This window comes from Sapajus apella, unplaced genomic scaffold (assembly GCF_009761245.1).
Source record: "Sapajus apella isolate SASKATOON/1434 unplaced genomic scaffold, GSC_monkey_1.0 scaffold51, whole genome shotgun sequence".
NCBI lineage: Eukaryota > Metazoa > Chordata > Mammalia > Primates > Cebidae > Sapajus > Sapajus apella.
The window spans coordinates 16,100,102-16,127,706 of record NW_022436991.1 but is presented as its reverse complement, the minus strand read 5'-3'; the positions used below and the strand labels follow the sequence as shown (position 1 = coordinate 16,127,706).

The 27,605-nt window shown below is 52.6% G+C and overlaps 3 protein-coding genes across 5 annotated transcripts in view; 2 read left to right on the top strand and 1 right to left on the bottom strand.

Annotated features, from left to right (window-relative positions):
- Positions 1 to 7,951: 7,951 nt before the first annotated feature.
- On the top strand, positions 7,952 to 12,794 carry LOC116526688 (cardiotrophin-2). The gene is made up of 2 exons (XM_032243256.1): positions 7,952 to 8,304; positions 11,553 to 12,794. Exons 1-2 carry the CDS (start codon positions 8,113 to 8,115, stop codon positions 12,009 to 12,011), a joined length of 651 nt encoding a protein of 216 aa, XP_032099147.1. The 5' UTR covers positions 7,952 to 8,112; the 3' UTR covers positions 12,012 to 12,794.
- Positions 12,788 to 20,221, bottom strand: CTF1 (cardiotrophin 1). 2 transcript variants are annotated; one of them, XM_032243254.1, is made up of 3 exons: positions 20,163 to 20,221; positions 16,735 to 16,853; positions 12,788 to 14,291 (listed from the first exon to the last, which is right to left on the bottom strand). In XM_032243254.1, exons 1-3 carry the CDS (start codon positions 20,185 to 20,187, stop codon positions 13,815 to 13,817), a joined length of 621 nt encoding a protein of 206 aa, XP_032099145.1. In that variant the 5' UTR covers positions 20,188 to 20,221; the 3' UTR covers positions 12,788 to 13,814. The 2 variants fall into 2 exon arrangements, with proteins under 2 accessions (XP_032099145.1, XP_032099146.1); XM_032243255.1 differs by having other exon boundaries at positions 16,735 to 16,850; positions 20,163 to 20,209.
- Positions 20,222 to 21,822: 1,601 nt separating this feature from the next.
- BCL7C (BAF chromatin remodeling complex subunit BCL7C) overlaps positions 21,823 to 27,605 on the top strand; it is a 56,993-nt gene continuing 51,210 nt past the window's right edge. For both annotated transcript variants that reach the window (XM_032243251.1, XM_032243252.1), the window contains exons 1-4: positions 21,823 to 22,894; positions 23,456 to 23,534; positions 23,800 to 23,908; positions 24,001 to 24,162. In XM_032243251.1, coding sequence (XP_032099142.1) covers positions 22,803 to 22,894; positions 23,456 to 23,534; positions 23,800 to 23,908; positions 24,001 to 24,162 — 442 coding nt within the window. In that variant the 5' untranslated portion in view covers positions 21,823 to 22,802. The remainder of the gene's footprint in view (positions 22,895 to 23,455; positions 23,535 to 23,799; positions 23,909 to 24,000; positions 24,163 to 27,605) is intronic.

Genomic DNA, 27,605 nt, shown 5'->3' with positions numbered 1-27,605 from the left:
ATTTTTTTTTTTTTTGTAGAGACGGGGTTTCACCATGTTGGCCATGCTTGTCTCAAACTCCTGATCTTGTGATCTGCCTGCCTCGACCTCCCAAAGCACTGGGTATTACAGGCATGAGCCACTGTGACCTGCCCTTTTTTTTTTTTTTTTTGAGACGGAGGCTCACTCTGCCTCTCGGGCTGGAGTGCAGTGGTTTGATCTCAGCTCACTGCAACCTCCGCCTCCTGGATTCAAGCGATTCTCTTGCCACAGCCTCCTGAGTAGCTGGGATTACAGGTATGCGCCACCACGCCCAGCTAATTTTTGTATTTTTAGTGGAGACGGGGTTTCATCGTGTTGGCCAGGCTGGTCTTAAACTCCTAACCTGTGATCCGCCCACCTTGGCCTTCCAAAGTGTTGGGATTACAGGTGCGAGCCACCGTGCTGGGCCTTTAAAAAAAAAAATACAGGCCGGGCGCGGTGGCTCACGCCTGTAATCCCAGCACTTTGGGAGGCCGAGGCGGGTGGATCACGAGGTCAAGAGATCGAGACCATCCTGGTCAACATGGTGAAACCCCGTCTCTACTAAAAATACAAAAAATTAGCTGGGCATGGTGGCGCGTGCCTGTAGTCCCGGCTACTCGGGAGGCTGAGGCAGGAGAATTGCCTGAACCCAGGAGGCGGAGGTTGCGGTGAGCCAAGATCGTGCCATTGCACTCCAGCCTGGGTAACAAGAGCGAAACTCTGTCTCAAAAAAAAAAAAAATACAAGTTCTTATTCTGTCACCCATGCTGGAGTGCAGTGCCGCAATCACAGCTCACCGCAGCCTTGACCTCCCAGGCTCAAGCAATTATCCCATCTCAGCCTCCCGAGTAGCTGGGGCTACAGGTGGACACCACCTTGCCTGGCTAATTTTTGTATTTTTTGTAGAGACAAAGGTCTCACTATGTTGCCCAGGCTGGTCTTGTACTGGCCTCAAGCAATCCCCTTGCCTTAGCCTCCCAAAGTGCTGAGATTACAGATGTGAGCCACTGCACCCAGCACACTTGCCTCTGTTCTGAATGGGCCCCACTGTGTGGTTTTCTGGATGACACTGGGTCATGCTTGAGCAAAGGCACCAGATCTCTTTGGGAGCACGTGTGCGACTGGGGCGTGGGGTTGGGCTCCAGGCATGGGCTCATGGGACATTGAGCCTTTGCCATTGGTTGCGGGCATTATGTGTTACTGGTGCAACCCCTAACAGGCCCAGGAGGGGCCTTATAGTAGGGGTCAGGACACTTGGTGGGTGGAAGCAGTGAAAACCTATGCGTGGGAATTATTATCCCAGTTTCCAGACAAGGGAGCAAACTAAGGCTCAGAGAAGTTAAGGAACATGTCTAAACTAGTGAAGAACAAAGGCAGAGTCTGGGCACAGTGGCTCATGCTTGTAATCGCAGCACTTCGGGAGGCTGAGGCAGGCAGATTGCTTGAGGCCAGGAGTTCAACACCAGCCTGAGCAACATGGCAAAATCCTGTCTCTACTAAAAATACAAAAAATTAACTGGGCATGGTGGCACATACCTGTAATCTGAGCTACTTGGGAGGCTGAGGCACGAGAATCCCTTAAACTCGGGAGGCAGAGGTTGCAGTGAGCCAAGATGACGCCACTGCACTGTAGCCTGGTTAACAGAGTGAGACTCTGTCTTAAAAAAAAAAAAAAAAAAAAAAAAAAAGATGAGGCTGGATGTGGTGACTCAAGCCTGTAATCCCAGCACTTTGGGAAGCCAAGGTGGGCAGATCATCTGAGGTCGGGAGCTCGAGACCCGCCTGGACAACATGGAGAAACCCCATCTCTACTAAAAATATAAAATTAAAATATAAAATTAGCTGGGCATGGTGGCGCATGCCTGTAATCCCAGCTACTCAAGAGGCTGAGGCAGGAGAATCACTTGAACCCAGGAGGCAGAGGTTGTGATGAGCCAAGATTGTGCCATTGCACTCCAGCCTGGGCAACGAGAGTGAAACTTCCTCTCAAAAAAAAAAAAGGCCGGGCACAGTGGCTCACACCTGTAATCCTAGCACTTTGGGAGGCCGAGGTGGGCAGATTATGAGGTCAGAAGATCAAGACCATCCTGGCCAACGTGGTGAAACCTGGTCTTAGCCAGGCATAGTAGAATGCACCTGTAATACCAGCTACTCGGGAGGCTGAGGCAGGAGAATCACTTGAACTGGGAAGTGGAGGTTGCAGTGAGCTGAGATCAGGCCACTGCACTCTAGCCTGGCAATCGGGCAAGACTCCATCTCAAAAAAAAAAAAAAAAAAGATGAGCAAAGGCAGGACTTAAACCAAAGCCTGCTGCCCCCTAAATTGCTGGATTCCCAAGGTATCAGCTTCTGGTGTGATCAAAACAGAGATGGAGACAAGTTGACCTGCAGGGTGGGGCACAATGGGGATAGAGGGGGCAGAGCTGCAGATCTCTGCTGAGACAGATGCCTTGAACAACAAAGCTGGGCCTGAGTTGAGGCTAATTACTCCAGCTGTGAAGAACACCTGGGGAGCTGGGCATGGTGGCTCACACCTGTAATCCCAGCACTTGCTGAGCCGGGGAAATCACTTGAGGTCAGGAGTTTGTGATCAGCCTGGCCAACATGGTGAAACCCGGTCTCTATTAAAAATACAAAAATTAGCAGGATGTGATGGCATATGTCTGTAATCCCAGCTACTCAGCAGGCTGAGGCAGGAGACTTGTTTAAACCCAGGAGGCAGAGGTTGCATGAGCCAAGATTGCACCGCGGTACTCTAGCTTGGGTGACAGGCTCCAAATCAAAACAAAACAAAACAAAAAACACCTTGATGGGGAGAGAGAAAGAAACGGAAGCCCCAGAGAAAGGTGGGTGGTGGTGGGCTGCCCCACATATGCCGTCCACCTGTGAATAGCTCCAGATCAAGTATCTGCCTCACTCTCCCCCTCCAGCCCCTCCTCTTCCCCCTACTCCACTACCATGGCCTGGTCCACGCCTCCGAGCACCAACTCAGTGGGCCTCCTATAATCCCCTGACATCACTGCCTGCCAGCCCTGGCAGGCCCCAGACTTGGAGAGCCTGTTTAGGACCCCCACCTGAGAACCCATCTTTTCCCTCAACCTCCTCCCACCCTCCTTCAGCTCACAGTTCAGATCTGGAACCCCACAGCCAGCCCCAACCTGGAGACAGGAATCTAGTGTCTGCCCTGGCTCTGCTGTGTGGCACCAGGTAAGTAGCTGCCCCTTTCTGGGCCTCAGGCTCCTTATCTAAGTTTTCCCAACCCCCAGCTCATTGCATCAACCTGTCTGGGCTTCTTTTCAGCACCATGTCATTTTAGGAAACCTTGGTCTTTGTTTATTCATATGTTTCTTGCTGTTCTCCCCCACTGGACTCTGTGCCTGTGAGACAAGGACTTTACCTGCCTTATTATCCACCCTGGTGCTGGCACACAGTAGGTGTTCTCTTAATACCTGCTGGGGCCAGGTGCAGTGGCTCACACCTGTAATCCCAACACTTTGAAAGGTTAAAGGGGAGGATCACTTGAGCCTGGGAGGTGGAGGCTGCAGTGAGCTATGATGGTGCCACTGCACTCCAACCCGGGCGACAGAGTGAGACTCCATCTCAAAACAAACAAAAAAACACCTGTTGAGTGACTGTGCGGGCCCCTCTGCCTCCAGGTCACCACCTGACCAGGGGAGCTAGGGTGGAACAGGATTCCAGCCCGCTAGGGTCGGAGTCTGACTGATCACTGCCTGACTCAGGGGGTGGGCAGGGGATGAGAACTGAACATTTGTTCCATGATGGAGAGTTTAGGGAAGCACTGGAGTGAGACCAGAACCCAGCGTGTCTCTCCGACTCTGCCCCTCTGCTGCAAGGCTTTCCCGAGGGACAGTGCCTCAGGTGTGTGTGTGTATCTGAGTGTGTTGTGCCTGGGCAGAGGGATGAGATCTCTCAGTATATCAGAGGCTAAGACGTGGCCAGATCCCAGGACTGCTGGCCCCCAGCTCTGTGTGCGTCTGTGCGCATGTGTGGGCATGAGGTGCATGTCCCATGTCTGTTCTGTGCAGGTGCCTCTGGCTGGGGCCCCAGGGGTGCAATATGTGTTCCCCTGTCTATGTGCATGCATGCGTCTGGGACTCTGTGTGACGTGTGTAAGCCTGGCAGAATCCCACATGCCTGTAGCCATGCCTGCTAAAATTTCAGCTCCATGAGGGCATGGATTTGTCTGTCTTGTTCCATGCTCTGTCCCCACACTTAAAACAGGGACTGGTGCACAGTTAAGGGCCCCTAACCGCTGAATGAATGAGCGCATGAAAGCGTGTGTTCGTGCTTGTGTGTGTCCTCGTGCCAATGCATGTGTAGACGTGTGAATGTTGCTGTGCCTAGGGTGCACCTGTGTGTGGATGATGTTGCTCACACTCCACCCTCCTGTCCCTTTTCCAAACTCGGGAGCCTGGGCCAAGTGGGGCAGAGCAGGGGGTGGCCTCCTCTGGGAAACTGGATCCCAGGACGTGCAGAACAGCAGGGAGCAGGGCGGCCCCTTTGTCCCCAGATAATCCCCATCCCACCCTTGCCCCCGCCCTCCCAGCCACCAGGGTTTAGGGTTGAGTTTGGGAGCTGGAGGGGCCTGGGCATCCCCTCTGTGCCCCCTTCCCTATTTCCTGCCTCTGGGGCTTCCGCTTCCCAGTCCCAGACCTCCTGTGTGGAACATGTGCCCCCCCATCCGGGTCCTCCCACTGGCTCCCTGTCCTGTCTGGTAGCCAGGTCTTTCTCTCATTCTTTGCCAGGGCCCTGCCCGATCCTGCCCCCCTCCCCAGGGTGTAAATCCCTCTCTCTTGGGCGGCTCCAGGGCTCAGCCCCAGGTATAAAGACACCTGAGGGGCAGGAGGTCAGGTGTCCTGAACGACCCAGAGGCTGCGGAGAGGAAGGAGCTGAGGAGAGAACATGAGCTGTCCACTGGGTGAGTGAAGGGCAGGGGCGCCAGGCCCCAGAGACACAGGAGAGGGGGACCCAGACAGCCCCTCCTCTCTGAGACTCAGGTGCCCAGCTGTCTTTGCACCTGCTGGAAATCCTCCCACATCAAGGCTTCGTTCATCATTCGTTTGACAAATATTTCTTTTTTATTTTTTATTTTATTTTTTTTGAGACGGAGTTTCACTCTTGTTACCCAGGCTGGAGTGCAATGGCACGATCTCGGCTCACTGCAACCTCCGCCTCCTGGGTTCAGGCAATTCTCCTGCCTCAGCCTCCTGAGTAGCTGGGATTACAGGCACACGCCACCATGCCCAGCTGAATTTTTGTATTTTTAGTAGAGACGGGGTTTCACCATGTTGACCAGGATGGTCTCGATCTCTTGACCTCGTGATCCACCCGCCTCGGCCTCCCAAAGTGCTGGGATTACAGGCTTGAGCCACCGCGCCCGGCGACAAATATTTCTTGAGTACCTATCATGTGCTAGGTACTGTTCGAAGCATCCCCAGAGACAGCAGTGAACAAACAGACAAAATCCATGGCCTTGTGGAAATTTCGTTTTGCAGACACATAATACATGTACTAATAAGTAAATCATAAAGCTAGTGTGATAGACAGTGGTGCAATGAGCCAACTGTGGCTTTTGTTGGTGGTGGTGGTTTGTTTGTTTTTTGAGACAGGGTCTTGCTCTGTGGCCCAGACTGGAGTGCAGTGGCAGAATCTTTGCTCATTGCAGCCTTGAACTCCAGGGCTCAAGCGGTCCTCCTGCCTCAGCTTCCTGAGTTGCTGAGACTACAGATGTATGCCACCAGGTCACGCTAATTTTTTTTTTTTTTTTTTTTTGAGACAGAGTTTTTGCTCTGTCGCCTAGGCCAGTGTGTGGTAGCACAATCTCAGCTCACTGTAACCTCCACCTCCTGGGTTCAAGCGGTTATCTTGCCTCAGCCTCCTGAGTAGCTGGGATTACAGGTGCCCGCTACCACACCTGGCTAATTTTTATATTTTTAGTAGAAACAGGCTTCACCATGTTGGCCAGGCTGGTCTCGAACTCCTGACCTCAAGTAATCCACCCACCTTGACCTCCCAAAGTGGTGGGATTACAGGCATTAGCCACTGCATCCAGAATTTTTTTAAAAAAAACCTTTGTGTAGGGATGTGATCTCTCTATGTTGTCCAGGCTGGTCTCAAACTCTGGGGCCCAAGCGATCCTCCCAAAATGTTGGGATTACAGGTGTGAACCACTGCAAGCCCCAAGTTTGTCAAATGAAGGAATGAAATGGTCTTCCCTCCCAGGCTTCTCTGAGTTGCTTCTGAACTCTGGGAACTCAGGAATGTGGAAAGGGGAATGAAGGAGGCTGCGGTGGGTTTGCCTCTCTTCTCCATTGCTGCTGGCTGGTGACCTTAGGTCATTCTCCTCCTCTCTGAGCCTCACACTGTTGGCGGGAACATAAACTGGACCAATCTTTGAGAGGACAATTTGGCAGCATCTATTCACATTTAAGATAAGCATGCAGGCATGTGCTCATGCCTGTAATCCCAGCACTTTGGGAGGCCGAGGCAGGAGCATTACTTGAGGCCAAGAGATGGAGACCAGCGTGGGCAACATAGTGAGACCTGGTCTCTACATAAAATTTTAAAAATTGGCCAGGCGCAGCGGCTCACATCCGTAATCCCAGCACTTTGGGAGACTGAGGCAGGCGGATCACCTGTGGTCAGGAGTTCAAGACCAGCCTGGACAAAATGGTGAAACCCCGTCTCTACTAATATAGAAAAATCAGCTGGGCATGAAAGCGGGTGCCTGTAGTCCCAGCTACTTGAGCGGCCGAGATGGGAGAATCACTTGAACTGGGAAGATGGTGACTGCAGTGAGCCAAGATCACACCACTGCATTCCATCCAGCCTGGGTGGCTGAGTGAGACTCTGTCTCAAAAAAAAAAAGAAAATTAACTGAGTGTGGTGGCATGGCCTGTAGCCCCAGCTACTTGGGAGGCTGAGGTGGGAGGATCCCCTGCCTCCAGGAATTTGAGGCTGCAGTGAGTTATGATCACACCCCCATATTCCAGCCCAGATGACAGAGTAAAACCCCATCTCTATTTTTTTCTTTTTTTTTTTTTTTTGAGATAGAGTTTCGCTCTTGTTGCCAAGGCTGGAGTGCAGTGGTACGATCTCAGCTCACTGCAACCTCTGCCTCCTGGGTTCAAGCGATTCTCCTGCCTCAGCCTCTCAAGTAGCTGGGATTACAGGTGTCTGCCACTGCAGCCTGCTAATTTTTTATTTTTAATAGAGACAGGTTTTCTCCATGTTGGTCAGGCTGGTCTGGAACTCCTGAACTCAGGTGATCCGCTTGCCTTGGCCTCCCAAAGTGCTAGCTAGGATTACCGGCATGAGCCACCATGCCTGGCCAACTCCCCATCTCTAAAAGAAGGAAAAAAGTCACACTTTCGCTGTCTGCCTTTAAAGGATAGAATTAGCAGGATTTACTGTGGGACTGGATGTGTAGAGTAAGAAAAAAATGGAGCATCAAATTGCACACCATGGCTTTGGCCTGAGCAACTAGAAGAATGGAAGTGCTTTTACCTGAGACAGGGGAGCTTGAGAGAGGAGGGACTTGGGGCAAATATTCCAGAATTAAAGCCTGGATATTTTGAGTTTGAGATGCTTACTAATATTCAAGTGAAAATGTCCAGTAGCTGACCTGGCGCGGTGGCTCATGCCCGTAATCCCAGAACTTTGGGAGGCCGAGGCAAGTGGATCACCTGAGGTCGGGAGTTCGAGACCAGCCTGATCAACATTGAGAAACCTTGTCTCTATTAAAAATACAAAATTAGGCATAATGGTGCATGCTTGTAATCCCAGCTACTCATGAGGTTGACACGGGAGAATCACTTGAGCCTGGGAGGTGGAGGTTGCAGTGAACCGAGATAGCACCACTGCAGTCTAGCCTGGGAAACAAGAGTGAAACTCCATCTCAAAAAAAAAAAAAAAAAAAAAAAAAAGAAAAGAAAGAAAATGTCAGCTAGCTGAATCAATGACCCTGGAGTTCCCAGTGTTCGGGGCCAGGATAATCTACCTGCAGGAGGGTTTGTCACTGACTTGGATACACAAGATCGAGGTAGCCCACAAGGGCTGGGCCCTTTTCAGGAGTTGTAACGATGAATGAATGAATTGGAGGCAGGGTTGGGGCCATGGTGCTGACCTCCGCCTTCCTCTGCCAGCCCGCCTCTGCCTGCTGACCCTGCTGTCACCACCCCTCAGCTCGGCAGCCCCCATCTCTCCGGCTGAGCCCATTAGTCAAGCCTACAGCCTGGCCCTCTACATGCAGAAGAACACGTCAACGCTGCTGCAGACTTATGTGAGTGACAAGGGGCATGAGCAGGGGACGAGGGGAGAGGGACACTCCAGTGTTCACTAGAGCCACATTCACTCAAAGGCTGTCACTGGTGCCTGGGTGACCTTGGGCAAGTCATTCTTCCTCTCTTGGTCTCAGCTTCCTCATCTGCAAAATGGGATGCTGAGTGCGTCTTTGCTGACTTCCCAGGACTGTGACAGGGTTCAAAGGACACACCCAGAGAGAAGGGCTTTACACAGCCACGATTACTTCCCCACCACTCATGCTGCCTGATTACCTCGGCCCATGCCTGCCTGGCACTCTACCCCTATCGTCTGTCGCCCCAGCTGGATTGCAGTGATGTGATCTTGGCTCACTGCAACCTCCACCTCCTGGGATCAAGCAATTCTTGTGCCTCAGCCTCCCAAGTAGCTGGGATTACAGGTGTACGCCACCACACTCAGCTAATTTTTATATTTTTAGCAGAGACGGGATTTCACCATGGTGGCCAGTTTAAACCCCTGGCCTCAATTGATCCACCTGCCTCAGCCTCCTAATGCGCTGGGATTACAGGTGTGAGCCACTGTGCCTATCCTGTACCCCCATTATCTTACTGACTCCTCAAACAATTCTAGGAGGTGGAATTATAATCCACTTTATAGATGAAGAAACTGAGTCTTGGGGGGCTGAATAATTTGCCCCAGGTCACAGAGCTAACTGGCAGTGCGATCTGAAGCCAGGTCTGTGGAATTTCTTCCCCCCTCCAGGCCCACCACACCCTCTCAAAGTTAAAGCTGGCAGCCTGCTGGCTGAGTCTGACCCACAGCTGTTTTTTTTGTTTGATCCATACAGCTCCTGTTCAAAGTGTGAGTATGAATAGCTGTCTGTAGCAGGTACGGGGATGCCATTGCTCAGTGCTCCCACCCGGCATCACAATCCCCCTTCTTCACAACTGACACTATCTGCCTGGCCCTGGAGGCCCTGGCATTTGCAGGTCTTTCTCTGGGCTAGATTTCTGGCCAGTGTGAAGTTACTGAACCTTTCAACCCGGTTTCTAGTCCCATAGCTGTTACTATTCCCTGGATAGCCTTAGGCACCCTGAGCCTCAGTTTTTCCGCTCGTAAATGGGGGTGTGGGACCAGGCAATCTGCCAGTTAGGACATCTATCAGTGTGCACTAGGGTCCCAGGGGCCAAGCACCATGGCTAACACCTATAATCCCAGCACTTTGGTAGGCTGAGATGGGCAGATCACCTGAGGTCAGTAGTTCAAGACCAGCCTGGCCAACATGGCCCAAACCCTGTCTCCTCCAAAAATACAAAAATTAGCCGGGTGTGGTGGTGCACGCTTTTACTCCCAGCTACTCAGGAGGCTGAGAATCTCTTGAACCTGGGAGGTGGAGGTTGCAGTGAGAGATTGCACCACTGCATTCCAGCCAGGGTGACAGAGTAAGACCCTGTCCCAGAGGGGGAAAAAAAAAGATTCTGGTGATCTTACTTTGTGATAGAACTTTGATGGAGAAGGTTCTTGATTAAATGTAAAAATATGAACAAGTATTTATTAATGATTGCAATAAAATTAACAGGCCGGGTGTGGTGGCTTATGCCTGTAATCCCAGTACTTTGGAAGGCCGAGGTGGGCAGATCACAGGTCAGGAGTTTGAGACCAGCCTGGTCAACATGATGAAACCCTGTCTCTACTAAAAATACAAAAATTAGCTGAGCTAATCCTAGCTATTTGGGAGGCTGAAGCAGGAGAATTGCTTGAACCTGGGAGGTGGAGGTTGCAGTGAGCCAAGATTGTGCCACTGCACTCCAGCCTGGGTGACAGAGCAAGACTCTGTTTCAGGAAGAAAAAAAAAAAAAAGCCAGGTGCAGTGGCTCCCACCTGTAATCCCAGCACTTTGGGAGGCTGATGCGAGCCAATCACCTGAGGTCAGGAGTTTGAGACCAGCCTGACCAACATGGAGAAACACCATCTCTACTGAAAATACAAAAAATTAGCCAGGCATGGTGGCACATGCCTGTAATCCCAGCTACTCAGGAGGCTGAGGCAGGAGAATCGCTTGACCCTAGGAGGTGGAGGTTACAGTGAGCGGAGATCACGACTTTGCACTCCAGCCTGGGCAACAAGAGCGAAACTCTATCTCAAAACGAACAAACAAATAAATAATTAAATAAAACAAAATAAAATAAGCAAATATAACTAAATGCCGTAGATTAAAAAAAAAAGATACCAGGCTATAACTACATTGTCAATAATACACTTGGTTTAAAATATTACAGTAGACTGAGTGTGGTGGCTCATGCCTGTAATCTCAGCACTTTGAGAGGCCGAGGCAGTTGGATTATCTGAGGTCAGGAGTTTGCGACCAGCCTGATCAACATGGTGAAACCTGTCTCTACTGAAAATACAAAATTAGCCAGGTGTGGTGGCATGTGCCTGTAATCCCAGCTACTTGAGAGGCTGAGGCAGAATTGCTTGAACTTTGGAGGCAGAGGATGCAGTGAGCCAAGATCATGCCATTGCACTCCAGCCTGGGCAACAAGAGCAAAACTCTGTCTCAAAATAAATAAATAAATAATGAAATACTACAGTAATGTAATAATTGTGTTCATTGATTGATATTAATATAAATATATTATTAATTAATGATATCTTATCACACCCTTATTGTTTATCAGATGTTATATTGTATATTAGGGACTCTGTGCTAAGTGCTTTTTTTTTTTTTTTAAGACAGTTTTACTCTGTCACCCAAGCTGGAATACAATAATGTAATCTCAGCTCATTGCAACCTCTGCTCCTGGGTTCAAGCAATTCTCGTGCCTCAGCCTCCCAAGTAGCTGGGATAACTGGCATGCACCACCACACCTGGCTAATTTTTGTGTTTTAGAGACAGGTTCTTGCCATGTTAACCAGGCTGGTCTCGAACTCCTGACCTCAAGTGATCTGCCCCCTCAGCCTCCCAAAGTGCTGGGATTACAGGCGTGAGCCACCATGCCCAGCCTGCTAAGTGCTTTATATATATGATTTCCTATCATCTTAATAATACTGCCAGGTGGGAATTCCTGAAGCTTGTGACTCCACGCTGCAAAGCTAGCATGAGCCTCCTAGGGCCCTTGCCCTGTGTCAGGACATCCCAGCAGCTCTGTGAGAGGCAGCAAGTGGTGACTCCTGGGAAGAAGCCAGTCTCGGCGCGCAGGCATGAAGTCAGAGCCCTAGGCACGGCTCCGGTCTCCTTATTCTTGTCTGTCTCTGTCCCTCCTGCAGCTCCAGTACCAGGGCAGCCCTTTTAGTGACCCTGGCTTCTCAGCCCCTGAGCTCCAGCTCAGCAGCCTGCCTCCTGCCACGGCCTTCTTCAAGACCTGGCACGCCCTGGATGATGGGGAACGGCTGAGCCTTGCCCAGGGGGCCTTCCTGGCCTTGACCCAGCACCTCCAGCTCGTGGGGGACGACCAGAGCGACCTGAACCCTGGCAGTCCCATCCTGCTGGCTCAGCTCGGGGCTGCGAGACTCAGGGCTCAAGGCTTGCTGGGCAACATGGCTGCCATCATGATGGCCCTGGGGCTGCCGATCCCCCCAGAAGAGGATACTCTCAGGCTTGTTGCCTTTGGGGCCTCAGCCTTCGAGAGGAAATGTCGAGGCTACGTGGTGACCCGGGAATATGGCCACTGGACAGACCGTGCTGTGAGGGACTTGGCTCTGCTCAAGGCCAGGTACCCAGCATAGAGGGGCAGGACTTCCTGTCAGAGGCTGCAGCACTTCCTGTTTCATAATGGCCTCTTTTCTGCCTTGTTTGTGGGCTAGAGAAGGAGGTACAGCTTGTCTAGCAGACGGGGCTTGGGTGCCATGTCTGGGAATGTTTCCTGGAAGCCAAGCCTCAATTCCTTATTTCGGGGGCCTTCCTGCCCAGGTCCTCTGGCCTGCTTTCCAGGTCTGGATCAATCTCCATGGATATCATTCCATGGGCTACCCATCCAGTGGTACTGGGGTCCACTTCCTGATTGGAAAGACGTGCCTCTCTAAAGATATTTCACCTGCCACCCAACAGGGAGAGGACAGTTGGTCCCCTTCCTAGGCTCTCCCTGAGACCTTCTCCTTTTGGTAATTTTGGGGAGGTCAGGACTGCCTTCCTGTCTCCGTCTACCTCATTTCCTCTATGAAGATGCCGCCTTTCTGAGCAGATAGGCCTCCCTTCTTCCTGTTGAAGTTCATTGGCTCCCCTCGTTGGCCTCTCTGTCTGGGGCTACTATTTCACTTCCTGTCCTCAGGGGCTCCACTTCCTGATCCGTGGAAGCCCAATTCTTGAAGAACTAAGGACTGCATCACACCTGTTTCCTGTTGGGACACATCCACTTCCTGTTCTGGGCTGGCAGAGGGCACAGCTGCCCTGGGGCTGTCAACCTCCTATTTATACTGGGCTTTTTGGGCATGTCTGGGGGACCAGGCTGCACCCCAAGGGTTCTTTTCTCCCTAAAGCTGTTTCCAACAATTATATATGCAGGTAACTTTAGTTTCCTTTTTATTTTTAAACATTTTATTTACAAAAAATTAATTTTATTTTTCAGAAATAAAACTCTTTTAAGGTGTTGTTTGTTTTGTCTCCACAGATCTGGTGGGAGAAGGTGGAGGTGTGCAGGAATAGGGCAGAGGGGCTGAAGGAAGGGAAGACATCAAAGGGACAGGGCTGAGGCCCAAAGGGATGGGGTGTGGGAGACTGAGGATATGGGTGAAGTGAGCCCGCGGAAGGCGGCTGAGACACGGAGTAGCCTTCCCCCGCTCAGGACCAGCAGGCACACCCGTGGCCAGGAAAGCACAGAGAGACGGCCAGCGGGGGACAGGAGACAAGGTGTCACCTCCTTGAGATGAGGCTGAGATGTTCACAGGCACTCACACGGAGCCACGGGGAGAGAGGAGGTGGGGATGGAGAAAGACAGAGACCCCCCAGAGCTGGGTAAAGGGGGAGGCCAAAGGAGACGGAGGTAGGCCCAAGGATGCAGAGAAAGGAGCAAGAGCGAGAAAACGGTAGACCCAGACGGAGTTACCATAGACACGAGGAGGGCTCGAGAGTTAAGAGAACCGGGGAGCAAAGCATAAAGAGGCCGCGGCGGGGGCTCACGCCTGCAATCCCAGCACTTGGGGAGGCTGGAGCGGGAGGATCGCTTGAGCCCAGGAGTTCAAGACCAGCCTGGGCAACACGGCGAGACCTTAGTTCTATAAAACTTAAAAAAGCCGGCTGTGGTCGCATGTCTGTAGTCCCAGCTGCTGGGGAGGCTGAGGCGGGAGGTGAGGCGGGAGGATGGCTTGAGCCCAGGAGGTTGAGGCTGCAGTGCTGGGATCGCACCACCGCACTCCAGCCTCGGCGACAGACCCGTCCCCTCTCCTCCCCCCTCCCCCCACAAAAAGCAAAGAAGGCCGAGCAATGGAGACAGCCGAGAGCTGACAGACACCGACAGCGGCAGAGAAAGACAAAAAAGCGGAGAGAGAGACGGAGCCTGGAGGGAGGAGGCGGCGCGAGCCGCCCCGCCGCGCTTAGGCCGGGCCCCCGGGTAGCAGCTGGCCCAGGTCGCCCTCGGTGCGGCTCAGCCACTCGCGGTAGAGGCCGCACACGCGGAGCCCCAGCACCTTGGCGGGGAAGACCCCGGAGGCGGCGGAGGCGGCGGAGGCGGCGGCGGCGGCGGCGGCGGCGGGGGGCTCGGCCCGGGGTCCGCGGTTGACGGCGCCCAGCGCGGCCAGCACTGCCTCCACGGCGGCGCCCAGGGCCCGGGCCTGGCGCGCCGCGTCCTCCAGGCGGCGCAACAGGCGCGGCGCGCGCGGGTTCAGCTCGGCCTGGCGGCGGCGCACGACATCCAGCAGCGGGGGCAGCGCGGCCAGCGCCGCCGCGTCCAGCCGCAGCCGCTCGTGCACCGGCAGCCCCGCGTGGCTCGGAGCCGGGGCGCTCAGGCCGGCTACGGGCAGCCGCGGCGGGGAGAAGCCGGGCAGCCCGAAGGGGTCTCCCTGGAGCTGCACCTGCGGAGACACAGCCGGCGGGTCAGCAGGCCCCGGAGCACGGTCGAGGGGCTGTTAACTGGACTCCCCACCCGCTCTCTGGAGGCCTCAGTTTCCTCATCTTCCAGATGATAACACCCCCTAACAGAGCTGCTCTGTTTAGGGCAAAACAAAGTGGCATGCTCTTGACACCAATGCCTGTTTCGTCCTACCTAAACTGGACCCAGGCTACGCCAGTTTAGGCCAGCACTTCGGGAGCCAAAGTGAAAGGATCACTAGAGCCCAGGGGTTCGAGACCAGCCTGGGCAACATAGCAAGACCACTCCCTGCCCCACGCCCCAGCTCTGCAAAAAAAAAAAAAAAAAAAAAATGGCGGGCGTGGTGGCCCATGCCTGTAGTCCCAGCTATTCCAGAGGTTGAGGCTGAGGTGGGAGGATTGCTTGAGCCCAGGAGGTCAAGGCTGCAGTGAGCCATAATAGCGTCACTGCCCTCCAGCCTGTGTGACAGTCAGACCCTGTCTCAATAAATAAATAAATAGGACCTATTAACAGCAGCAACTTCATAAGGCAGTTATGACCATGTTAAGTGTTCAAGACAGGAGCTGGCCCCAGGAAGAGTTCAATAAAAATATCAGCTCTTTTATTAATATTACCTTACAGACCGGAATTCAAATCCTGTCTCTACCACTTACTAGCTGTGCAGTTTGGGGCAAAACCACTTCCCTTCTCTGCGCCTCAGTCTTCTCATTCATACAATGAATGGGGAAGCTTCCTGTCCTGTCTTCATGGGAGTCATATGAGATAGTCCAGGGGCCAAGGGGGCTTCATTCCATTCCCTTTCCTCCCCAACCTCTGCACCTGCATTGAGCAGGGGCTTAATGGATCAATATCATATGAATGAACAAATGAAAGATAAAGGTGGAGCTGGGTGCAGTAGCTCACCCCTATGATCCCAGCACTTTGGGAGGCCAAGGTGGGCAGATCACCAGAGGTCATGAGTTCGAGACCAGCCTGGCCAACATGGCGAAACCCCATCTCTACTAAAAATACCAAAATTAGCCTGATGTGGTGACGGGTGCCTGTAATCTCAGCTACTTGGGAGGCTGAGGCAGAAGAATCTCTTAAACCCCAGAGGCGGAGGTTGCAGTAAACTGAGATGCACCATTGCACTCCAACCTGGGCTACAAAAGCAAAACTCTGTTTCAAAAAAAAGAAAAGTTGGGCTGGAGATACAGTGACTTACCCTAAGAAGTGGCAGAGCTGGAATTTGAACCAAAGTTCGTAGCACTACAAAGTTTTGTTTATTTGTTTGTTTTAAATAGACAGGGTCTCACACTGTTGCCGGGGTGAAGAGCAATGGCTTGATCACATAGCCTCCAGGTCTCAAGCAATCCTCCCCACTCAGCCTCCTGAGTAGCTGGAACCACAGGCATGCACCACCATGCCTGGATAATTTTTTCTTTTCTTTCTTTCATTCTTTTTTTTTTTTTTTTTTTTTAAGAGATGAGGGCTCACTATGTTACCCAGGCTGCTCTTGAATTCCTGGGCTCAAGCAATCCTCCTGCCTGAGCCTCCTAAAGCACTGGGATTACAGGCATGAGCCAATGCACCCAGCCCAAAGCTAGTTCTATTATGCTACTATTCGCTGCCATATTGTTACATTATTTTAATGTTATTGTTACTGCCCAAGCTCACAATTAACAAGTTGGCAGGCCTACAATCTTCTTTCCCTGGGCAGGGCCCTCTGCCTAACCAAAGATGTCAGCTGATCCCTGTCTTCTGTAAAAGTGCCCTCTTGGGATAGAATTGTTGCTCCAGATTGGAATCTCTTCTTGGCCTCCCTGAATATCCCAGCTGGAAGAGTTCACAGCTCACCTTGTTTAGTTGTCTTTCACTGCTGGGGAGAGACCAAGGCCCAAGATCACACAGAGCCTAGAACCTTGGTTTCCTGAGGTACAGGCCAGAGTTCTCTTCACTGCTTGAGGCTACCACTGACTTAAAGCACCAAGGTCGCTTGAGCCCAGGAGTTCAAGACCAGCCTGGGCCATATAGCGAGACCCTGTGCTACAAAATAATAAAAAAAATTACCCAGGCATGGTGGTGCATGTCTGTGGTCCCACCTACTTGAGAGGCTAAGGCAGGAGGATGTCTTGAGCCCAGGAGGTTGAGGCTGCAGTGAGCCGTGATGGCACCACTGCACTCCAGCCTGGGTGACAGAGCGAGGTCTTGTCTCAAAAACAAAGCACCAACGAGGGTGCCTCCAAGCTGGAGAGGACATTATGGCATCTGGGTCACCGACAGTCCTCTTCCAGTTTGCTGTGTGGCCAGGGGCAAGTTGCTGTCCCTCTCAGGAGCCCTCATTTCCACAGCTGGAAAATGAGGTTGAGAGAATGGGTGATCGAGGACCTCTGGATGTCTGCTCCCATTACCCAGGCCCCTGGTGCCCCACCCCCATTCCCACTCACATATTCCTGGAGCAGCTGCTCAGCATATTTGGTGAGGAGGTGCGCAAGGCTGTGTGTCTGACGGATCTTGGCCTCCAAGTGGGGAAGAAGTGAGACTGAGGAGTCAGCCTGGGGGGCTTCTGGTGGGAAAGTGGGGAGGAATGAGGATGGCCCAAGCCCCTGCTCCTTGATCACCTCTCCCAGGCCGTCTCTTCCTTCCTGACCCCATCAGGGTCTGTCCCATTCCAACTGAGGGAAAATGAGGCACCAGACCTTTGTCAAGTGGGTGGTCTACCTGAAATGTATTGCCTATCCCCAAATCACTGTTGAAATCCTAGTAAAGCCAAATTCAAAGACAGTCATGCCTTGCTTAACAACAGGGATACATTCTGAGAAATGCATCCTTAGGCGATTTCAACATCTTGCAGACATCATAGAGTGCACTAACACAAAACCTAGATGGTACGGCCTGCTCCATGTCCATGCTATGTGGCGTACAGTCAATGGTTCTTAGGCGGCAAACCTGGACAGCATGTTACTGTACAGCAGGCAACTGGAACACAGTGGTATTTGTGTATCTAAACATAGAAAAGGGCTGAGTGAGGAGGCTGACATCTGTAATCCCAGCACTTTGGGAGGCCAAGTTCAGGCTGATTGTTTGAGCCCAGGAGTTTGAGACCAGCCTGGGCAACATGGTGAAACCCCGTCTTTACAGAAAATACAAAAACAAGCCGGGCATGATGGCAGACGCCTGTAGTCCTAGCTACTTTACAGACTGAAGTGAGAGGATCACTTGAGCCCAGGGAGGTCAAGGCTGCAGTGAGCTGTAAGCGTGTCACTGCACTCCAGCCTGGGCAACAGAGTGAGACCCTATCTCTAAATAAATGAATAAATAAAAACATAGAAAAGCTATAGTTAAAATACATATGTCTATGTATTTTATTAGATATATATCGGTTGGGCATGGTGGCTCATGCCTATAATCCTAGCACTTTGGGAGGCTGAGGTGGGCAGATGACTTGAGGTCAGGAGTTTAAGACCAGCCTGGCCAACATGGTGAAACCCCATCTGTACAAGCAATAGCCAGCCATTGGGTGTGGTGGCTCACACCTGTAATTCCAGCACTTTGGGAGGCTGAGGCAGGCAGATCCCTTGAGGTCAGGAGTTCGAGATCAGCCTGGTGAAATCTTGTCTCTACTAAAAATACAAAAATTAGCCAAGTATGGTGGCATGTGCCTGTAATCCCAGCTACTTGGGAGGCTGAGGCATGAGAATCACTTGAACCTGAGAGATGGAGATTGCAGTGGGCAGACATCAGGTGAGACAGTGAAACTTCATCTCAAAAAAAAAAAAAAAAATTTGGCGGGGCACCATGGCTCACACCTGTAATCCCAGCACTATGGGAGGTCGAGAAGGGCAGATGAGGTCGAGATTCAGACCATCCTGGCCAACATGGTGAAAACCGGTGTCTACTAAAAATACAAAAAAATTAGCTGGGTGTGGTGGCGTGCGCCTGTAGTTCTGGCTACTTCGGAGGCTGAGGCAGAAGAATCACTTGAACCCAGGAGGCAAAGGTTGCAGTGAGCCAAGATCGCACCACTGCACTCCAGTCTGGCAACAGAGCAGGACTCCATTTCAGAAAAAAAAGAAAAAGAAAAAGAAAAAAAATTAGCTGGACATGGTGGCATGCACCTGTAATTCCAGGTACTCAGGAGGCTGAGGCAGGAGAATCGCTTGAACCAGGGAGGTAGAGGTTGCAGTGAGCCAAGGGTGCACTACTGCACTTCAGCCTGGGCAACAGAGCCAGGCTTGTCTCAAAACAAACAAACAGGCCAGGCGCGGTGGCTCACACTTGTAATCCCAGCACTTTGGGAGGCCAAGGCGGGCAGATCACCTGAGGTCAGGAGTTCAAGACCAGTCTGCCCAACATGGTGAAACTCCGTCTCTACTAAAATATACACACACACACACACACACGTACACACACACACACACACACACACACAAATTAGCCAGGCGTGGTGGAGGGAGCTTGGAATCCCAGCTACTTGGGAGGCTGAGGCAGGAGGATCGCTTGAATCCAGGAGGCAGAGGTTGCACTGAGCCGAGATCGTGCCACTGCACTCCAGCCTGGGCGACAGAGTGAGACTCTGTGTCGAAAACAAAAACAAAACAAAAAGAAACCCCACACACAAAGCAACAAACAAATAGATAGATAGATAGAATGAGAGAAATATATAATATATAAAATTATATATTTATAGAGAGAGAGGTGGGGAGTGGCCGGGGACTTGCTCTGTCGCCCAGGTTGGGGTGCAGTGGTGCGATCTGGGCTCACTGCAGCCCAAACCTCCTGGTCTCAAGTGATCTTCCCGCCTCAGTCTCCTGTGTAGCTGGGATTACAGGCATGCGCCACCACGCCCGGTTAATTTTTGTATTTTCCGTAGAGGCGGGGTTTCACCATGTTTCCAAGGCTAAAAATGCATATAATCTTATGAGACTGCCATTGTCTGTGCGGTCCATCTGTTGACCAAATGTTGTTATGCAGCGCATGACTGTGCTGCCTCCTCAGGGCAGCCTCCAGAATCACCCCTCCTTTATAAATGAACTTCTTCTTTCGACTTAAGGCCATTTAAATGGGCTCCAGAGTAGCTCTTTTAATGGTTCTTTTCTGTGTGTATTTGCCTTAGCCTGGGAGCTCTGGGGACAGGGCTTACATATTTCTACCTCAGTGACTGTTAATGGACTTCAACATCATCGAAGCACAGAACTTCACATCGGAATGTGCCTTGAAGGCCCATTTGACAGATAGGGAGACTGACGTCTATTTCCATTTCTCTCTCTGATGCCCCTTCCAAACAAGAAGCTGAGGTGGGCAGTCAGCGAATCAAGGTCGGAAAGAGCCAGTCTGACACCCCGGACTCCAGTTCCCGATATGCACAGCGCGCACCTGATGCGTGCTGGGGAATGTAGTTCTGACCTAGCGCCCCGCCCCGCCCCCTCCGGTGTTTCATAGCACCAGTCGCGATCCTCAGCAATCCAGACTTTCGTCTCCTCTTGTCACTCACTACTTCCTGTGACTCCAAGACTGCCTTCCCTTACTCTACCCCTTCCTCCAGCCCCCCAGCTCTGATTCTTTTCCTGAGACTCAGTGAACGCAGGGGTCCTGCCCCAGCCCCGACCCCAGTCCTCCCCCTGGGTGTGCTCGAACTGGTGATCTAAGTCCTGAGCCCAAGTCCCTAAAGCCTCAGCCCCAGGCCTCCTCTAAACCCTAGCGGCTGCCGCTTCTCACAACTCACCCGCTCGCTCGTTACCTGATTCCGGAGCCCTGCTATTCCCCGCCCAGGCCGCTCCCCTCCCGGACCCTGGGGTGGCCGAGACCCAGACCCCCAGCTTCCAACCCCTCTGACTTCTGCAACCCTCAGCGACCGGGTCCCTCAGCCCCTTACCCAGACTTCCCTCCCTCTGGGTCATGCTGGCCCCTGGTTGATCCCGGCTCCCTCCACGCCCCCCTTTCGAGGGGGGAGAAAGGGGAAAGGGCTGGGGGCGTGGCCCGGCCGCAACCAATCAGAGCCCAGACCCCAAACATTTCGCCCTACCCTCCCCCTTTTCAGACAGGATTCCTTGGCCCTGAGCTCAGCTCCTCGCCCGTGGGGCCTAGTGGGGGAAGGGACCCGAGGTGGGAGGCAAGTTGTCCGCCTAGTGGATAGGACCTCGGGGCTGGGGGTGTCGGGGCCTGGGAGGCAGCCCAGTGTCCTGCTGCCGGCTCAGGCTAGGACCTGAGGCAGGGGCTGCTTTGAGGGGAAAGCTGAGGAGACAGGAGAGAGAACTGCGGGGCTGGTAGGACAGGAATGCGCAGGCCCTCTCTGTAGTCTGGGGCGCGGCTTGCCAGAGAGGCCACTATAGGGGCCTTCAGGCTTGGAGCGCGCTCGTCCAGACATACATCTCCTGGTCTGTCTTAGATGGCTTCTAATCTCACTGTCACACCCACTAGGAGGGAGGCAGATACACGGCTCACCTCCTCTTATCAGGCCTAGTAACAGAATCCTGGAGATTCACACACACACTCCTAGGAGAACAAGCTTCAGAGACCTGGACAGGAGGTCACATCCGCGCATCAACCCCATTAACTGGTGTAAACTGAAAGGAAGGCACATAGGGATGATCCGTACTTGGTTTCTGGCCCCCTGAGGGGCTTGCCGTCTGTTGGGGAAGCCCATAGACAACATCAGTTAATGGGGTTTGTGAGTGAAGGACTGGGAGGAGGTTTGTGTGCACGTGCGCGCGTGTGTGCGTGCGTGTAAGTGTGCGATGGTGAGCGTGTTCGCGTGCATGTGTGTGGGTGTGCTCCTGTGCGTGGGTGTGTGTGTTGCGGTGAGCAGACAATTGCTGGAATAAAGGAAGAAAGAGTTTAACTGGAGAGGGCACAGCAGGTGCAATTGAGCCAGACAATTGGTAGGGCCCACAATCACATGTGTATTCACTGTAAATATTTATTGGGCATTTATCATGTGCCGGGCACTGTCCTAAGAGCTATACACACATTAACTTACTTCTATGTTATAGATGCGGTACAGAGATAAGTGACTTGTCCAGGGTAACACAGTTGGGTGTGGCACAGCTGGGATTTTACCTAAGCAGCTTGGCTCAAAAAATGCTGTCCTAACCATGCTCCTAACTCCTTATGCCCTTAACCTCTGGACATGGTCACACCAAAACTCAAAGACACAACAGCCACATCTTGAAAAACACACACACACACACACACACATACAGAGCCACAAATTTTAACGTGGTCTTATCTGCTGACAAGTCAGCCTCAAATAAAGTCAACCAAGACACACTAATTGTCTCTAAGTAATGTACATTTTATTTAAGTCATGTGATGGAATTTCAGAGTACATACGCCCAGGGAACCAGCACCAGATTACAAAACTGAACCGGATCAGCTCTCAGAAGGCCCCCCGTCCCCTTCCAGTCCTAAGGTTGACCACTATCTTGACTTTGGTGAACTACATATTATTTTCTGTGGTTCCGAATATCATACACATGGGACCATCTAGTATGTACTGTTATATTTGGCTTCTTTCATTCAAGATTTCGTCATGCGACTTGTCTATGTTGCTGGGTGTAGCGGGCATGTCATTCCCGTTGCTGTGTCTATGTGCATGGTAATGAGTAAGGCGTCATTCATTTTCCATTCTGTTGATGGGTTATTTCCAGTTTGGGGCTGTTATGAAAGGACTCTGAACGTTCCCATGCACCCTCTTGGTGCTCACACCTACGCATTTCTGCTGGGTGTTGACAGCCTAGGGAGTGGAATTGCTGGATCACACGGGTGGCATATGTTCGGTTTCATTAGAAAACTGCCAGTTTCCAAAATGTCTCTACCAATTTACATTCCCCCAGAAATACAAGAGAGGTCCAGTCGCTCTAGTTTCTCGCCTCCACATGGTGTGACGGTCTTTTTCACTTTAGCCATTCTGGTGGGTGAAGAACTCGTATTCGCAGCGCCTGACGCGTAATTGGCACTCAGTTAACAGGACTGTTGAATGAATGGATGAATGAGTAAGTCGGGCGGTGTAGACCGAGAGCTTGGCGAGGGCGGACACACGCACGCACTCCACACACAGCTTTTCGCGGACACCCACCGCGGCGCCCCCAGCCCAGGACACAGACCCTCTCGCGCACCCCGCGCCCACGTGGTCTGAACGCACGGCCTAGGTCCTGCCGCGCGCGTCCGGTCGCCGAGCCGTCCCCAACTCCGGCACTCGGCGGCGGGCAGGGGGCGCTGCGCGTCCGGGCGCTCCGAGGGGGCGGGCTCGGGTCGGGGCGGGGCCGGCCGGGCTTCCAGGCCTGGGCTCTGGCCGCCCGCGCCACCGGGCCGCTCCGGGGACGGGCCGGGGCGGGGCGCGGCGGCAGGAAACAGGCGGGGACTCGCGGAGGCGTTGGGGACGAGAGAGGGCGCGCCCAACTCCCGGGGGGACGGCAGGCCGAGAGCGCGGCGCCCGGGCCTGGCGCCTAGCCTGAGCCCGCCGGACGGGAGGCGGCCCCGCCGCGGGCTCGGCCCCGGCCCCAACCCTGCCAGCATGGCCGGCCGGACCGTACGGGCCGAAACCCGGAGCCGGGCCAAGGATGACATCAAGAAGGTGATGGCGACCATCGAGAAGGTCCGGAGATGGTGAGCGCTGCCCGGGGGCCAAGAATGGGACACGGCGGGACCACCGCCACCAAAGGCGTCTACGTTGCCCTCGCCAGCTCTGGGCCCCGGGGGTTCGGTGTACCCCCGCCCACTAGCTTTGCCCTGGATCCACAGGGCTCTGTCTCTGTTCCCCTGGCTACTCCTGGGGGTCTACAAAGCATGGTCCCCAGCCGTGCCCTCCTAGAGCAGGAGCCCCCGTTTGTGCCCCGCCCCCTAAAGCTTTGACACTCCTTCTGCAAGTGCGCCCCAGGATCTTCAGGGCTTTAATCCTGGCCCAGGCCCATAGCCACGCCCCCCATGTGTGCCCCCGGGGTCCGCAGAGCCAGGGCCCCAAATCTTATTCTCTCTGCAGGCACCCACAGCCTCTGCTTTGGGGTTTGCAGGACTCTCTTTCTCCATGTAACTATGCCCCATTAGCAAAACTGTTGCTACCCTCCTGTGCCTCCCCAACCTCTGCAGGTATCCCCAGATATGCCTGGCTCCTGGGGGGGGTAGGTCTCCCCTCAGGCCTCTCTGACCCAGCCCCCCACCCTCCCACAGGGAGAAGCGTTGGGTGACTGTGGGCGACACTTCCCTTCGTATCTTCAAGTGGGTGCCAGTGGTGGACCCCCAGGAGGAGGTGAGCAACCGCTGTTCCCGCAAGGCCCTAAATATGTGCATCCTCAGGCGAGCCCCTTCCCACCCTGGCCTCTACCTCTAACTCCCCCTGAGACCTCAGAGGCAGCAGCACAGATGGGAACCATCATTAGCAGCTCTTCCCCGTTTTCCCTCTTTTCTGCTCCACACCCCCTGAGTTTGAGCCCTTTTGCTTCTGAGTGCCTCAGTTTCCTTATGTGTATGGTGTGGCTTTGCAAGAGCTCTGACCCTAATCCTCTAACCCCCAGGAGCGAAGGCGGGCAGGCGGCGGGGCAGAGAGATCCCGTGGCCGGGAACGTCGAGGCAGGGGCGCCAGTCCCCGAGGGGGTGGCCCTCTCATCCTGCTGGATCTTAATGGTAGGTAGGGATCCTGGAACGTGGGGGGCTGTGGGGACTGAAGGAGAGTACTGGGGACCTCAGGCCAACCATCTCGGCTCTTGCTCCCGCAGATGAGAGCAGCAACCAGAGTTTCCATTCGGAAGGTTCCCTGCAAAAGGGCACAGAGCCCAGTCCTGGGGGCACCCCCCAGCCCAGCCGCCCTGTGTCACCTGCCGGACCCCCAGAAGGGGTCCCTGAGGAGGTTCAGCCCCCACGGCTGGGCCAAGAGAGAGGTAGGACCAGGTGCCTCCCAGGAGCCCTCTCCTCTAAGTCCTGTCTTCTCCACAGTCTAAATGACCAGCTTATCCCTATACCTGCTCCCTGCCCTGTGTGCTCTCCTTAAGGAGCCTTCCGACTCCTGCAGAATCTCCCTGTAGCTGCTGTCTCATTCCTCTGGCTTCTTAGGATCTATAGATGACATAACACTGTCTGAGATTTTAATGTAAATTAATGTTTTACTAGTTTGTCTTTCTTCTCACTCTCATCTCATCTCAGTTTCCTGAATGTTGGACCCATATTGATCCCTTTTTTTTTTTTTTTGAGACAATGTCTCGCTCTGTCACCCAGGCTGGAGTAGTGCAGTGGTGTGATCACAGCTCACTGCAGCCTTGAACTCCCGGGCTCAAGCGATCCTCCTGCCTCAGCCTCCCAGGTAACTGGGACCACAGGCATATGCCACGACACCTGGCTAATTTTTATATTTTTTGTAGAGACAAGGTTTCGCCATGTTGCCCAGAGTAGTCTCAAACTCCTGTGCTCAAGCAATCCTCTAGCTTCAGCTTCCCAAAATGCTGGGATTACAGGTGTGAGCCACCATACCTACACCCGGCCTCCTCTTTGTGGGGGGCAGGGGACAAGGTCTCTGTCACCCAGGCTGGAGTGTACTGGTGCAATCTAACTCACTGCAGCCTCAAACTCCTGAGCTCAAGGGATCCTCTGGCCCCAGCCTCCCAAGTAGCTGGGACTACAGGTATGTGCCACCATGACCAGCTAATTCTTAGATTTTTTTCGTAGAGATAGGGTCTTGTTATGTTGCCAAGGTTGGTTTCTAACTCCTAGCCTGAAATGATCCTCCTGTCTCAGCCTCCCAAGGTGCTGGGATTATAGATGTGAGCCACTGTGCCTGGCCCTATGTTGATCTTATTCACTACTGTATCCTCAGCATAATGTGGGACACATAGTAGGGGCTCAGTAAATATTTATTTGTTAAGTGAATAAATAATAGTGATAGTCATAGGGATGATTAATAGAAATAACAACAGCTAGTATTTATTGAGCTCTTACTGTGTGCCACACTTTATGTAGTTTGTTTTTTTTTTTTTTTTCCGAGACAGAGTTTCACTCTTGCCCAGGCTGGAGTGCAATCACACAGTCTTGGCTCACTGCAACCTCCACCTCCAGGTTCAGACAATTCTCCTGCCTCAGCCTTCCCTCCCGAGTAGCTGGGAATACAGGCATGCACCATGATACTTGGCTAATTTTGTATTTTTAGTAGAGATGGGGTTTTGCCATGTTGGCCAGGCTGGTATCGAACTCCTGACCTCAGGTAATCTGCCCGCCTCAGGCTCCCAAAGTGCTGGGATTACAGGCATGAGCCACCGAGCCCAGCCTTTTTTTTTTTTTTTTTTTTTTTTTTGGGCATAAATTCTTGCTTTTTTGCTCAGGCTGGAGGGCAGTGGTGCGATCTCAGCTCACTGGAACCTCTGCCTCCCAAGTTCAAGTGATTCTTCTGCTTCAGCCTCTCAAGTAGTTGGGATTACAGGCATGTGCTACCACGCCTGGCTAATTTTTTTATTTTTAGTAGAGATGAGGTTTCACCATGTTGGCCTGGCTGGTCTTGAACTCCTGACCTCAGGTGATCTGCTCGTCTCGGCCTCCCAAAGTGCTAGGATTACAGGCATGAGCCATGGCACCCAGCCAACACTTTACATTTTTTTTTCTCATTTAGTTTTCACTACAACCTTATAAAGGTGATAATACTGTTATGATCCCTATTTATAGATGAGGAAGCTGAGACCCAGAGAAATAACTCAGCCAGTAAGCCAGCATCTTGGGCCTGGGGTCCTCCTCAGCTCTGCTTTCTTTTCTTTTCTTTTTTTTTTTTTTTGTTTTTTTGGCTACGGAGTCTCACTCTGTGGCCCAGGCTGGAGTGCAGTGGCGCAATCTTAGCTCACTGCAACCTCCGCCTCCCCAGTGCAAGCAATTCTCCTGCCTCAGCCTCCTGAGTAGCTGGGATTACAGGTGCGCACCACCATGCCCAGCTAATTTTTGTATTTTTAGTAGAAATGGGGTTTCACCATGTTGGTCAGGCTGGTCTTGAACTCCTGACCTCATGATCCGCCCACCTCGGCCTCCCAAAGAGCTGGGGTTACAGGTGTGAGCCACCGTACCCAGCCAACTCTGCTTTTCTTTTCTTTTCTTTTTTTCTTTCTTTTTCTTTTGTAACGATTTTTTTTTTTTTTGAGACAGAGTCTCACTCTGTCACCAGGTGCTAGGCTGGAGTGCAGTGGCACAATCTCAGTTCATTGCAACCTCCAGCTCCCGGGTTCAAGCAATTCTCCTGCCTCAGCCTCCCGCGTAGCTGGGACTACAGGTGCACGCCACCACACCCAGCTAATTTTTGTATATTTAGTAGAGACGGAGTTTCACCATGTTGGCCAGGATGTCTTTCTTTCTTTTTGAGATGGAGTCTTACTCTGTTGCCCAGGCTGGAATGCAGTGGCATGATCTCGGCTCACTGCAACCTCTGCCGCCTGGGTTCAAGCAATTCTTCTGCCTCAGTCTCCTGAGTAGTTGGAATTACAGGTGCCTGCCACCATACCTGGCTAATTTTTGTAGTTTTTAGTAGAGACAGGGTTTTACCATGTTGACCAGGCTGGTCTTTAACTCCTGATCTCATGATCTACCTGCCTCAGCCTCCCCAAGTGTTGGGATTACGGGCGTGAGCCACCGTGCCTGGTTGAGCTCTGCTTTCTTCCATGCAGTCAAACCTGTCGGTTGGCACCTCTTCCTCCCAGGCCCTAACCTGGCCCTGGCCTTCCCATCTCTCACTGGTTCTTGGTTCCAGCTGGTCTCTTCAAGTCACCTCCACACAGCTGCCAGAACAGCTTTTTCCTTAATATTTTTTAAGCTTTGCTTTTTTTTTTTTTTTTTCAAGACAAGGCCTTGCTCTGTCGCCCAGGCTGGAGTGTAGGGGCGTGATCACAGCTCACTGCAGCCTTGGATTTCTGGGCTCATTCAGCCTCCTGAGTAGCTGGGACTACAGGCATGCATCACCACGCTCAGCTAATCAGTGTTATTTTTTTTATAGAGATAGGGTCTTACTATGTTGCCCAGGCTGGTCTCTAACTCCTGGGCTCAAGCAATCTTCCTGCCTCGGCCTCCCAGAATGCTGGGATTACAGGCGTGAGCCATGTTTTCTGAAGCACATTTGATGGAGTCATTTTTCTGTTTCAGATCCTTCAGGTGGATCCTCATGGCCTTTGACTCCTTGGCCTGACATTTGGGGCTTTTGTGAACTGTTTTCTGCTGACCTCATGGTTCCCTGCTAAGAACACCCTGATGTGGGGCCGGGCGCGGTGGCTCATGCCTGTAATCCCAGCACTTTGGGAGGCCAAGGCAGGTGGATCAAGAGGTCAGGAGATTGAGACCATCCTGGCCGACATGGTGAAACCCC